The sequence below is a fragment of the Aulostomus chinensis genome, chromosome 4 (genome assembly GCF_037954235.1).
Source record: "Aulostomus chinensis isolate RoL2024-O1b breed Wild chromosome 4, RoL_Achi_v1.0, whole genome shotgun sequence".
Classification (NCBI taxonomy): domain Eukaryota; kingdom Metazoa; phylum Chordata; class Actinopteri; order Syngnathiformes; family Aulostomidae; genus Aulostomus; species Aulostomus chinensis.
In genome coordinates, this window is record NC_141323.1 from 18565601 (window position 1) to 18580307 (window position 14707).

At 38.7% G+C, this 14707-nt stretch overlaps 2 protein-coding genes across 2 annotated transcripts in view; one reads left to right on the forward strand and one right to left on the reverse strand.

Moving 5' to 3' along the window:
• nampt1 (nicotinamide phosphoribosyltransferase 1) overlaps nt 1–13905 on the reverse strand; it is a 25092-nt gene extending 11187 nt beyond the window's left edge. The window contains exons 1-4 of the mRNA XM_086202226.1: nt 13751–13905; nt 5560–5716; nt 2722–2825; nt 1889–2017 (exon numbers count right to left, since the gene is read on the reverse strand). Of these exons, the coding sequence (XP_086058352.1) occupies nt 1889–2017; nt 2722–2825; nt 5560–5716; nt 13751–13804 (444 nt within the window). The 5' untranslated portion in view covers nt 13805–13905. The remainder of the gene's footprint in view (nt 1–1888; nt 2018–2721; nt 2826–5559; nt 5717–13750) is intronic.
• The window catches only part of gsap (gamma-secretase activating protein), a 42921-nt gene continuing 41266 nt past the window's right edge, over nt 13053–14707 (forward strand). The window contains exon 1 of the mRNA XM_086202223.1: nt 13053–13131. The gene's annotated coding sequence lies outside the window, so the exon portion shown is untranslated. The remainder of the gene's footprint in view (nt 13132–14707) is intronic.

Consider the following 14707-nt stretch of genomic DNA (forward strand, 5'->3'; position numbering starts at 1 on the left):
TCACTGTGGACAGTCTGTTCATGCGACTGTAAGTACATGAGATCTCCTTGATCTCTGGAGGGAGCAACACCGACTAAGTGCAGTAACAGGGAGGCCACGCCAACAACACTAAAATTTAATTATAGTCACATGAAACACACACACACACACACACACAAACACACACACACACACACACACACACACACACAGTTGGATTTGTGTGATATAATGTCCTTTGAAATTACACATTGTCACCAGTTCTTACAGTCACAGATGTCATCTGACTGCCTTGAATATGACAATCAAAAGAACTGACTTGATATTTTTAGGGAAACATGCTAATTTGCTGTCTTGGCAAGAGTCAGATAAGCTGATGATTTTGTCTCCTTTGAAGGAAAACAAATCCAGATCGGAGCCAGTTGACATGAATAACTGTTGACACTTGTGTCAGAAATACAACATGAGTCATTTTATAAACTATAATGAAGCAGCAGTTTATGGAAAAAAGACAGAGGCCTTGGAAATCAAACTTTTACAAGTGAAAACGAAGGAAGGAAGTCAGAACATCCAAGCAATGCAAGATGAGAAGCACATTGAAAGCTACATGAAGCTCATTTGTTATTGTGGTGTTGCTGTGTGTGATTTTTAGCATTGCTACTGTGCCTTTTGTCTACATTATGTTCTCTTGCATGTCTGTCCCGCTGCATGTGGATGCTACTTTTGATTTGTTGCTAGCTAGCATCAGTTAGCCTTTTACCCATGTCTGAGTTATGTCTTTTTACTTTTAATAGGCCTTTAGTCCTCAATGCCCTTTTCCCTCAAGAGGCCCATGTCTTTTGCCGGGTTGTCTTTGTGAAAAGAAAAAAAAAAAAGAAGTTCATAATGACCCTTAATGTAGGAATAAGCGGAAGACAATGGCTGGATGGATGGAAGTTCATAATGATTTGCATGGTTAAATAAATGAAAATTAAGTGGCTAAATTAAGAAATCGTGGTGAAACCAATGGCAACTTATAGCTAGACCCTTCATGCCAGACAAAGCCCTTCATAGCTCAGATTACACGCCTCCATTTTGTAAGAATGGTGATCTGTTACAAATACCATTTGAAATGGTATCAGCTTTGTTTACGAAGACTTTTATTTCAGATCTGTATTTTTTTTTCAAGCCCAGAGACCACTAATTAAATGTCAGGACCAACAAGATTCCATTCCCCGCATAGATATGCTCTGGCTGCAGTAAATGTTTTTAAACCCGTGAGAAAAGATGAAAAGCTGAATGCTGGAATGGACCAGTATACCAAATAATCCCAGTACGTGTCACACTTGAACGAGACGCATTAAAGAAAGCGCAGCTGCTCCATTTTACATGTAAATACCTCCAAAAGCACAGCACAGTTGTTGTCTTCACAGTATGTAGACCGTGATTCGATAAAACGATGTTACAGTTATTAAATCGGCACGGTGACCACAGCTCTAACTGTCTGTATCTTTTTCATGGTGTGGGAGAAATTAGTCCACATTTGATGAAAAAAAGACTTTGTTTTTTTTCTTTATTTTCTCTGTGTAGGTCTTTGTTGTGCAGTTTAAGTTTTCTCTGAAACCAGTTCTGTGAATAACTGAAACAGAAAACTGCTGTTTTGGCTTGGCTATACATTGCTCACAGCCAGTCAGACAGATGCCAGAGGCTTGGTAAGTGCAATTATAAGCAGACACAACACGGTGATCTTCACGCCGTCATACAGCTTAACTCAGTACAAGGTGCATTCAGTGCTGTGATGCTATGTTGCATGAACAGTTTGCATACAAGCTAAATAAAGCTTAAAGAAGGCCAGGGAAACTGGATAAAAAGACCCAACTCTACTCATACATCCATTCTTTTACCCAAACAAACAGAACAATAGACTTACCTCCACCCAGTTGGTGAGCCAGTAGCATTCAGGGTCTGTGCTCTCCACTGTGAACAAAACGTTGCCTCTGGGAATGACACTCCCCTCCGGCACTGCCTTGATTTCAATAGGCAGGTGGCCATTGTATTTCTGCAAACACACACACACACACACACACACACACACACACACACACACACACACACACACACACACACACACAAAATAAAAAAAATGTCCCGCTTAGGATAAGAGGCCGAGATTATGGAGACAAAGCTGAATCTTGATCGGGGGCAGTTTGAGGTGAATTCATACCTGCCTCACCTTACAACATGCAAAATATTTCACAAAAAATTTCAACTTTTTTAGTGACTCACTGAGATCAAATACAAAAAAAACAAAACAAACTCAACTCTGAATGAAATAAATATCATTTACGAGCAGTAGATGATAATCCATACCGTGGCCAAAACTTGTGCAACAGCAGCATGATGTTTAAAATGCACAAATATTATTGTTAGTTTATGCTAAATGGAGCCACACGTGAATCTCTCTCTGACAGCGCCGCAGAGCTAATCAAGCGGTGTGATAAGAGAGATGAAATATATTTTAAGGCTTCATCAACACTTCTAGCTTGTGAAAATGCGTTGTCAGTACAGTGCGTCGTGCTCTCTCCAAGGTGCTGAAAGTGAAGTTAACAGCGGATCTTTTTCATGACGGACATTTGAACTCATCAAAGCAGACAAATAAAAACTGGTGGAATTAACGGTCTTCAAGTTAGGTACATCATTAGATTCACACACCCTTTTGGAATCTAAAAAAGTACTAGCAGGCCACTGTCAGCAATATCTTACCTCCAAAATGTAAGTCCATCCCTTTTCATTGAACACATCATCCTGGAAGTGTTCCCTGTACACTTCCTTTGCCTCCTGGATCTTCTCTGGAGTCACTACCTTTCCTGGAGAAAAGAAAAGAATGAATCCGGAAAGTTGGAGAGAGAAGGAAGGAAAAAGGAATTGAATATGGAGAGAGCGAGAGAGAGAGAGAGAGAGAGAGAGAGAGACAGAAAGTACTACTTTACTGTCCACTGTTGTAATTTAATTAGAAGCATCTCATGTGTGCCAGCAAGGAGCCTTTGTCCTCACACACACAACTTTGGCCATAACGGACACAAAGACTGACATGGATTATTTGTATACATGGAATTGGACAATTTGATATAATCACACATGGTGGATGTGGAAAAATGGTACATTTTCTGCCTTGTTTCCATAATTCCACAATATTATTGTTCGTCCTCACCGAGAGAAAAATACAGATTTCAGTGAAATATAGAAAGCCTGTCATTTCGGGTTGATCTTAATCACCGATCTGTCGGACGTAGTTCAGGTTTGAATGGGAAGACGTGGCCAGAGCCCGGTTTGACTCCATTAGAGGCAGCATGTGCCCAAGCTTGCCTCATCCTATAACAGTACTGAATCCTAAAATTTTCTGGACAATAAACTGTCCCAGAAAATATTGCGATAAACGCTGTTAACGTTGTAGAACATTTTACGACACTGACATAAAGTACTATGAAGCATAATAATGCAAGTGCACTCTTTCAAAGAATGATTAATTTGTCATTCTTAAAGATAGTCAGAAAAGTACTAAGCTGTCCTAAATCAATTAACTCTAAATCAAACTGTTGGTTATGAACAAACAATTTCGAATGCAATTGGCAGGGTAAGCAAAATTACTGAGTTCATGTCTATTCATTGTAAAATCATTCGTTATTTATAGAGAGAAAAGCCAACAAATAACTAATAACTGCAACATGCAAAATTCAATCAAATTGCTAAGGCTGTGTGTGTCTGTGGGCTGTAGCTAGCTCAGCCGGGTTTTTAGTGAGAAAATAGCCACAGTCAAACTCTAAAAGTCCTTCTAAAATGTTTGTTTTATATCATGAGCCGCACTACGGACCTGGTTTGAATTGGCAAAACAAGGTCATCGTGCCTTGCTTGTTTGCTAAATAAAATAGCCTCAGGGTAGGTGACATCTTAACCCTCTCCAAGGAAGACTCACCGCCAGCTATTGCTATCAGCTGTTTAGCCAACTTCGATCTGAAACCTAACACATAAAATTCTTTTGGACAACACGGAATTCAGTTAAGAGTTTGTTGGTTTTCACCTTTAACATGACGTCGTGCTGAGACAAGTGTCTCCTCTCATATCAGCCTGATAAGATTGTGGTTTTACTTTTGAATTCAAATGATCTGCTACGCCACTCCCAAGACTACAGTAAGTAAGAACTTCCACTTTATGACTCAACTGTCCTCACGCTGCAGACTTTGGTTGGAGGATCAAGGATGCATCTCTAATAGGGCCTAATCATTGAGCTCCGAGGGGCGCGTTGCACAGACAGCTGGTCGCTCTCCAGCATACGGTGAAAGAGCAGCTGTGCTTTTGTCTTCTCTCAGTCTCCCCTGCACCTCTGCTGCCGCACCATTAAAATCCTCTTAAGAGACAGGAGGGAGATGATTCTTTCATTTACCTCACAGTCTTTGTCTCACTGGCTTACTCTCATGCCCCTAAGGATCACACGTAATACATTAAAAGAGACTTAAATATCCACCGGTGCAAACTTTACCTGGGGTAAATCCATATTGGTATGCGTTACATGTTGTCTTGTTTTAGTCTTTTATCATCTACTTTATCAACCTGGGGGCTTTGTGTTCTTCTCTATAGTTTAATCAAACTCAAGCATGGTGTAATGTTAGCAAGCACCTTGCCTGCTAAAGTGTCCTTGAGCAATGACTTTTGAGCAGTTCCAGCTGTTGTGACCCTGCACACTAAAGATGCTCAGAGGAGGGTCGAGAACGAAACATTTAAAAATATCAAAAAGGGCTATGTGTAGTTTATCACCTCTGCTTACATTTGCCAAAAAAAATGCTAACATCTGTGTTTTTTGACCCACTAGTATTTATCGACTCCGATCAGCACTGAAGAGAACATAAAACTCAGGTGAGTGTGTCTTCCAATCTTTGACTCACATTCGACAGGCAAGCCAGGGCCCTTCATCAACAAAACATATGAGGGCAATGAAACTTTGTCGCTTCCCTCAGTAACTTTTGCTGCTTTATGTCAACTTGGCTACTAGTAACACCCGTCTAAGTTCAAGCAGCTCTGACTCAAAAATATCTAACATCGACAAGAACAAGGACTACAGAAACACCGTTCCATGCTGTTTTTAACGACAGCTACCAAAAATGATACATAAGCCAGAGATGCTACGCTAACCTGCTATTTTGACAACGCTGTTCACTTGTGTCACAATCTACGCCACAAACAAAACAGAACAAAAGCAAACACCAGCCCAACTCCTTATCTACTTGCAATGGAAACAACAACCACAACAATCTACATTTCAAAGCAGGCTTAAAATACCTGCGTGTATGCTGGTGTGTGCAGTAGGGGAAAAAAAAAGGTATAATTATCTATTGTATCTTTGGTTGAGGCCTAGCTCTTAACAGACCGTGGTGGCTCTATTGGTAGGATGGAAACATTCCGTAAATCTTAAAAGAAACTATAGTATGCAAAAGTCTACGATGGGGGTGTGAGAACATTAACCCCTTCAAACTGGGAATTCAACTGAAAACACATTCAGAAGTGGGCCACTTTTACATCACTGACGATCGGTGTGTTAAGACTTACCTTTTAGGTATTTGTAGAGGATGTACTGTAGGCCATAGAAGACGGTTTTGTCATATTTGACTTTTCTGCTTTTGGTGGGATCTGTCCTCTTCTCACGGCACTCGAAGTAGGAGTACACTTTACTCGTGTTGGGGGGATACTGTTTGTAATGTGTTACCTGCAGAGAGAGGAGGAGGAGGAAAGAGAGGAGGAGACTAAATGGCAATTGAAAGACAAGAAAATAAATAATAAAACAGCTGAAATGCGATGATTTAAAAGAGTAGACCAAATCGGCACAATCATTTGGCACAGCCCAATGTGGACGATGTAGAGACTCACAAAATTAAGCAACACATTGTCTTCAAAATCAACTATAAAACATACAAGCCACTATACTCTAAGCAGCAATAGGTATGAAAAAAGAAGTGTGATCATTCATGGTTTTTGTGGGAGTCTGTATCAAAAAGATTATTTTTTTTTTATTAAATCTGCAGAATACGATGTATAAGCGGAGCATGTCACGATTTTCATTTTGAAATGGCATAGTGACACAAAAGTTAGACTTGAACAAATTTGGGAACCATTTACGTCAGATTGATTGTACAGCTCTCATGTTCGTGTTTAACAGTCAATCCTAATGCATCGAAATCTGTAGAATCTTCAATAAAACAGTTTGCACACAAGGATAAAAAAATACATACTGTATTGTATGGATCTTTACAAAAAACTAGTGGGCACTCGGACAAAGCACACTTCAACCGGATCATGACCAAAAAATCCAACCAAATTTCTCAAAAATCCCAAAACAAGTTTCTGAGTTGTCCTGCAGACAGACACCAGTATTATTTGGGGTATAAACTGCATTTACACATGCGCCTTGAGACATCATGGTTGTGCAAATCTGGACGTTTTATATATGCAATCAAAGTTTCCAAATATATTGTGTAAAATACCAGATAGTCCCAGCAGCTGATGAAACCTTACTAATCAATGTTTCAACATATCTTTATTACACAGCAAGTCTGGTTTAAAATGGCTTATGTAGTTAACAAACTGAATTGTCTAACTGCAGATTTAATCTACGCAAAGTCTGAGCTTGTGTCACAATACTGCACTGTTACATAAAGTTTCTGCATAAAAGAAATATTCTGCAATGCACTCACATTGTTGCATTATATCTGATTATAACAAACATACCAGCCCAACAAAGGACACAGCAATCAGTTCAGTTTACATCTATTCTATTAAATCAAATTATATATTACAAAATGTCAGTTTCGGGGTGAGACTTACACACACGCACGCACGCACGCACACACACACACACACACACACACACACACACACACACACACACACACACACCAGTATTCACCAGTATTATTCAGAAAATACCAGTTTCATTGTTGTTGTGCATGTGTGCGATGATCAACTGACTGATACCAGAAGCATCCACAGTTAGCACCAAACAGTTTGAAACATGTCCAGGCAGATTTGCCTCAGATAGAAAGTGACTATTCATTAAAATATGTATACACACACACACACACACACCAAGAAAAAGCAAAAATACAGTGTCAGCTGACTGTATCCAGCCTTTGATTACGTCCCAAAATGACTCCAAGGATTTCCACAAAGTACATTGGGTCCTTAAAGGATTTACAACTTGTCACTGTAACGACTATTAATCAATCGCACACATCTTTCACGCCATTAGTGAAGTAAAGAAAATGAAAACCAAGCAGTATTTCAATGTAGCCTTGGAATTTCTTAATGAAAAAAAATCAAAACAAGTCACATCATAAAGAACTATAATCACGACTTATTCAGTGCCTTGCGGTCCGATGTTCTTACCAACCAGGCAAATACAAGTTTGCATCAAAGTACATAATAAATGTTTAAAGGAATTTAACAAGTTATTATTAATTATATTATTATGGCTGTGTTTTGCACATTTGATAGAACCTGTCTCAATTTGCACAGCACTGAATAGTATCGGTTGATTTCAAAATGAAATGAAAAAAATCCACTAATCAAAGACTGTCAGGATTTATCAGAGGGATTCGTCTTAGAATTAAAAAAAAAGAAAAGAAAAAGGATTAAATGTAACCCCAAGCTGCGCAAAAAAACAAAGGAAATAATGCCATAATTAGCAAGTCTGGGTTTTACGGTGGTCAAAACGAAACCACATCTCAGCCTGAAGTTGGCACAGTCTGCCATGGTGCAATGTTGGTGTGATATGATACGTTATCACGATATATGGGGGGGGTCACGAAACGGTCTCTTTATGATATACTGCGATACAATTAATATCCTGGAATCCGACACGACGGACTACCTGTTGTACGCCTTGGTAGTCCAATATTTACTTCACATAATGCTGATAACTTACATTCAAAATTCCGATTCCAGTTTTAGAACAGAATTTGCAAAGTTGCACAAAGTTACTGAACATGTTAATGAACTGCAGCTACCCTAAAATACTTGAGTCATAAACCGATTGCATCAGTTTTATTTCACAACCCTACCAGGGAGTTACGATTTTTTGTTTTGTTTTTCTGTAACCAACCTTCAGTAAGACTTTTCAAATTTACTGGACTATTTGGGAGTAGCTCCAAAATGGAAACCCTCCCTCTCGGTTTCTGAGTTATGGCATTTAAAAAAATTAAAATAAAAAAAAAAATCGACAGAGAAATATCACAAAGTTTCATCATCGAAATCTGGCAATTAACAAAACAACAACAACAACAACAACAACAACAAAAAAAACGGAAAAAAACAAAACCCTGATCATATAGTACAAAATATAGATATTCCAGACTGAGTGCAGAATATTTCTAAGAATAAAAAGTACAACAACAAACATAATAATAATTTTTTTTTTTTTTTAAAAAGGTTAGTTGTAGAAGCATAAATAAAAGTTTGTGTACAGAAAGCTTGCTTGTGTCCATGTATTTTGGGGTTCTTAAAAAAAAATAAAATTAAATAAAAAAAAAACCTGTGCCGAGAGCAGGGATTTTGTGCAAATACATCTGGCTCGACGAAAGAAGTGTGTCTATCCATCTTAATCAAGGAATTGTGCATCGTAAATCTTTGGTGTCATAATGTTATCACATTAGATAATTATGTTAACTATCATTTTAATCAGTGATTCAATTTGTAAGATTTGCAAAATGTCATTTTTCCTTGCGTCGGGGAGGAAGTTTGTGCCAAATGTGAGAAGAAATTCTCTCCAGACATCCCATTGACATTGCGACACGCAGAACGGACCTGAAAACTTACTGGTGACCATAAACTGATTTCCCACAAGTCAATTCATTCTGTAATCTGATATATACTTTCAGTCTAATCTGATCTCGATGTCCATACAAAACCAGACAAAATGCCTGCTAAGCAATGAGGGTAATGCTAGTTGACCCACATCAATGAAAAAAGCAGCACTCTACACGTCAGTGGAGGAAACAGGGGTGGAACACCCCCCGGGGGAAATGATGGTATTGTAATATGGAATAAGTGCAGCATTTCCCATTTATCAGGGCTTGGCTCTCATTCCACTACAACCTTGGGAAAATACTACTTGTCACCGCTGCGTCCACGTAAGGGTTGAATTGCAACCATGGGTATAATTACCTGTGAAAATTGGCTGAAGGTTAGATCACAATCTAGGAAAAACAGTTCAGTGGAAGTGACGGTTAAAAAGAAGAGATAAATGTCAATGACCTACTCAGTTTCTTTGACCCCTGTCCTGTCCTTTCAGGGACTCAAAATAGAGTCAAGACACACAACATAACACGAGGCCGCACTGTGTGTGTGTGTGTGTGTGTGTGTGTGTTCATCTACTGGTCGACATGCTGTGGCACACGCACACACACACATAAAAATGGCAAAACAAAAAGAAGCCTACTTTATAACCCCAATTCATGAATCTCTTTCTCATTGCTCATTTAGGTGTGTTATCTAAAGTACTTATACCCTAACAGTATTATAATACCATAACGTAGCCATTAAATAAAAAAAACCAAAACATTTTATTTACTCAATTCTGGATGTAATAGTACAATTTTTTATTAGAATGTCAGGTCTAGATGAGCCTCTTTTTCAGTACATTCAAATCTTTAGGTTTGATGGTCTGTGACTGTGTATATATATATATATATATATATATATATATATATATATATATATATATATATATATATATATATATATATATAAAAAACACAACAGCTTGTTATCACAAGGCTGTAAAGTTGTGTTGTATCAACTCACACATTACGTATATTTATTTGTGTAAATGTATTCAGTTATGTGTTTTTCTTTTTTTTTTTTCATGTGTAGTTTTATTGTTACACGTGTGGCTCGATGGAAAAAAGTGTTTAAATCCGTAATCGGGCAACATTCAAACAAACAGTCAATTCGACATTTTTTCCCCTTCTTTTTATAAAAAGCAAAAAAGGTGGTAATCATACAGGAGGTGTTGAAAGAGGTATTTAAACTTGGTTTCTGTATGTGGTCATGTTTTTGTGTGTAGAAGAGAAGCAGCTTGAAATTTCAACATCTACTATTGAATGAAGAGAAAGGGAGTTATGCAGTGTTTAACTTTTTACAATCAACATCAGAGGAAGTTCAGTAAAGCTGACATGATATCTTGTCACTCAATACCAAATTTCAACACCTGAGGAGTAAATCTCTTATTTTTTTTTGTGTGCTGTAAAACTCACAAACCGATGAGTTACAAACGGACAAATTAAACTGGATCTCATGACTGTATATTGGCTTATGTTTTCATGTTCTGAAACAACTGTTTTGATCGCTGAAAATGAAAACCAAAAATTTGTACCGTCGTGTGAAATGTAACTGTTGTTAAATTTAATTTTTAAATCAATCTCGAGAAAAGCATTTTCGGGAACTGGCATTAAAGTTGAGCTGTTAGCACTGAACATTTTTGAATGATACTTAACTCTATGGAAGGCGATTTGTCTGGACCAGGAAACAAACCAGTAACTTGATTGTCTGCTGAGCTCCAGACAATCAGTGCTTAAGTGCCAGATATCTCTCTGGAGCTGATGGAGACTCAAGACTGCTTCACCAGATGTAGACACCGGTCAGGCAGTGCTCTCTTCCACATCCTCCTCTGTCAGTTTTTCGTCAAGAAACCATCACCATAGATGAATGTAACATGAACTGGTTTTTAAAGGGTGTTTTTTGCCACCTGAAGCAGGTGCACGTAGACCTATCAATGTGTTGGGGATCGGTTCGAGATGTGTGAGAAAAATGGAGATCAAACCACTGTTGAAATAAAAGAGAACGCTAAGTATCAGCAGGCAAAATAAAACTTGACTCTGACAGAGTCATCATGCTGCACTCGCAGTACATCGGCGTTGTCCTGACATCTTGTTCTGCTGTCCGGAAATGACCCAAAAATTAATGCTGCAGTCGGGACAACTTGGAAGCCACAAAAAAGAAAGTGAATTGTGTTTAAATCGGAAATCACCGCATGGAAACTCTGGCATCATCAGTGCTCCAACTTCTCCAGCTTGACCTCACTTCCAACATGGCAACCTTCTTCCTTAACGCTAAGAACGCAACTGCAATTCACATTTTAGCACACAGTTGAATGTAAATTTAGTTTATGAACGTCTCGGATAATAACAATTTTAGCCAGCTAGTGATTGTTTCGGTACAGAGATTTCAACCTCCGTCTTAGCATGCAGCGATGATGAAAGAGGTCGAAAATCTCTTGTCTTGAACGCGGCATAAATTAAAGGTTGCGAAAGGCCACCAGAAAGGACACTGCTGACTTTCTCTTCAAACAACCTTCGCAGCAGCTGTTATAATAATAAATGCATAATGCCAAATGGGAGCATCCCATTAACCAAATGTCACAGGTTCGACTCTCCCTGTTCAATGAAAATGCTTTTTCACACAATCCTAGACCCCGATCTGTTTCATTTCTAGAATGCCCTCTGGATTTATGGGCCAGTTGTCAAATAGCAACACATTTGTAGTGGCTTTAAAACCCCCATGCAAATAATCTGTACGTTGACATGCAAGCTAATATTCCGCAGTGTCAAAAATGATGAAATTATTAGCATTTGGCCATTTTCTGAATTTTCCCTCTTTTCGGGAGTTTTACAGCTGTGACATTGTATTTTACGCGTGACAGCTTCATGGTACCATGTAGGATGCTAACCAGCTTTATGACTCTTGTCTAACTTCCCAAAATACATTTCAAGTCCTTTATTCAGAGACGCACAATAATATAGTGAATATTGATTCGATTTTGAATATATCGGATTTATATCAGCCTAGTTTTGCTCAATTCTCCTCTTTGCTTATCATCTGTTCATTATGATGAGGAAGTAACACAGTAAATATATAATTTACAGTCTTTTCCAATTGTTTTCGAAGTGAATTTATGTCTAACTTTTAAAATTTCACAATATTTTGTTCTTTTTTTAAAAAAAAACTCAGCTATCAGTGAAATAAGTTGTAATAAAAATGTCAGCAATTTGCAAAAAATGGAATATTGTTCCTGTTCTTTATAATTAACGATGTCATAACAACATAAGTGAAGTGTAGAATAATGCTCAACATGAATTACTTTTCTTTCATGAGTGCCAATTAAGAGTGATTTTGATGGAAAGTCGAAGACCTGCCAATTTTTGGAATAAAGGCAAAGCTGAAATTTTGGTGAAATACTGAGCACTGACACACTATACATCCCCATTCTTTTTAAAAGTTTTTTTCAGAGTCATCCTCATACCAACCATAAACTCATGCATGACAGTGTCTGCGTTTGTTTGTGAACAAGAGGCAAGGATGGCTTTGAGGGGAGCCTTTCAAACCTAAAAACAAAAGACAATGGCATTCACATGAAGCTAATGTCTAAATGAACAGAGTGCATGGCTCTGGTGGGTCTGAGGGAATCAGCTTGCCATCTATGTTATAACACAGCTGTGCACTGACAGGAAACAAATATACGCATCCACATGGCTTATGACACGTAATCTCTCAAACTCATCAGTGGTGAAGCTGATGAATTCAGTTCACTTCTCAAGAGTTTATTTTGTGGAGCTCACTGATATGGCGACACAGGCGAAAGCGTAACAAGACATTTGATCAGCCTAAATGTTCAGTCTCTACCAATATTTCGACCTTTAGACCAATTCTAATGAGCTGTAATGCACCATGACCTGTCATGACACACTCCGCAATGTTCTGCTTTCCATTAGACACACACAACTGAAGGCAACCAAGAAGAAAAGCAACGTTTTTGCCACTGTGCAATTATTAATGAGCTTTTGATAGTGGAACTATTATTTAAAGATAAATAACACACTTCCTAACATCATATTTCATTTGGAAGTTTATAATTCATGAATGGACTTCTTAACTGAAATCATTTAGCCGTGCGTGTCTCTGCTACCCCCATGATACTTGCTCCTGTGTCCCACTATCATCCCCAACAATGACCAGTGTCACATGACTACTGTACATGGCAACTAGCCTGGCAACCGTCCGACAGTCACTTGCTACGTGCGATAATACATTTCTGGATTGAATGTGTGTTTACATCCTCAAACGCTTGACGTAAGATACACTATCATATCTGTTACAACATCAATGCTTTAAAGTATGTGTTCATATTTTATTCATCGTTTAAAGGCCAGACTTTGTACTCATAACCTGAGATAGAAGCCGTGTCACGAAGGTCAACGCGACTTCTTTCGGTTTTGATTTCTGGTAAATGGTCACGGGCAATGGCTAGCACTTCGAGGCTAACATGAAGCCAAAGAGGTTTTGCCCATGTGGAGCTCTACCTACATAGCATTTGTTAGCTTGTGGCTAATATTAGCTCTTTTATATCAATCCCCTTTCTTCCTCCTGCGCTCCCAGTAAGCTAGCAAGCTAGCTAACTCAGCTAGTGCGACTACCAGAGCCGGTGGGCTCTTTAATAACCACCAGTCCTGAATGTAGCCTAACTTAGCTAGCCGTGAGAGAGATGCTTCCTCTCTCAATGTAGTACTCTTCTCCTCCACACCAAGCCAATTCGGCCTGTAATGAACCGAAGGAGACCGGCCACACAAGGCAGTGCGATGGCCTTGGGACTGATGATGAAACCACCTTGACTTTATCCATTTCCATCCATCAGCCGCTCCCTTCCACCCCGCTACGCTCCACCACTCACTTCCGTAGGTGCGGTGCTTACCTTGTAGGAGTCGGTCGCTAACATAATGTTGAAGTCAGTTTCTCTGTGCTCCATCTTTCCCCCCTCGGTTGTGAGTCAGTCGCAGCTGTCAGTGTGTTGTGTTGCGCGCCGTGCTGCCGGGGACTCCAGCCTGATAGCGTAGCTGGGCAGGGGGAAGGACAAGCGGAGAGAGGCGGGAGGTAGAAGGGGCGGGCAAAGCCATTATCAAAATTCCGACATCCTCCGGCTACATTCGGTTCAACTCGGAAACGACGTGTCTTGAGCCAGCGGGGCAAACCGGGAACACCGGTTTTGTGCGTATGTGTTACTGCTTTGCCTTGCCTGTTTGCCGTAAGGTGAACATCTGTCACCATAGTTTGTTTAACAAAGGAAAACGGTTTTAACAAAGACTGTACAAACATACACAATAAGGATGACACAAAGAAATTGAGGGAACATCATCATCAAGTTTTGGAGTGTTTTCTTTGCAAAATCTTTCTAATCAAAGAAACTGAAGGGCTTTACATGAATGAAATAAAACAAAAAGTACCACATTTGCTTAAAATGCATTGGGGTGAAAGTGCAAGACCTCTAAAATGCAAATACTTAAGTCAAGTACAGAAAACTTAACATTGTACACCACCTGCGTAAAAATACTTATTACTTCTGACCATTACTCGATTTTCTAGTTAGGTTTGTTAAAAAGATAAAGAACAGATTGTTCAGCTTACATGATGAAGATGAGACACTGAAGATTTCTTTTTTTTTTTATTTAATTCAAGGTTGACTTCATGCCTTTATATAAAAGATGAAATCCTTTTTACATTTAAATTCTGTACCAAAGTAACACATTTTTTTAATAACACATCTACTTTTACTTCAATTCAATTTCTCACAACAGTGCATTTTGAATTTAAAAAGTGCTACTTTTTTAAAAAAAATGTCTATATGAATAATCATTTAATAAAAAAATTGACA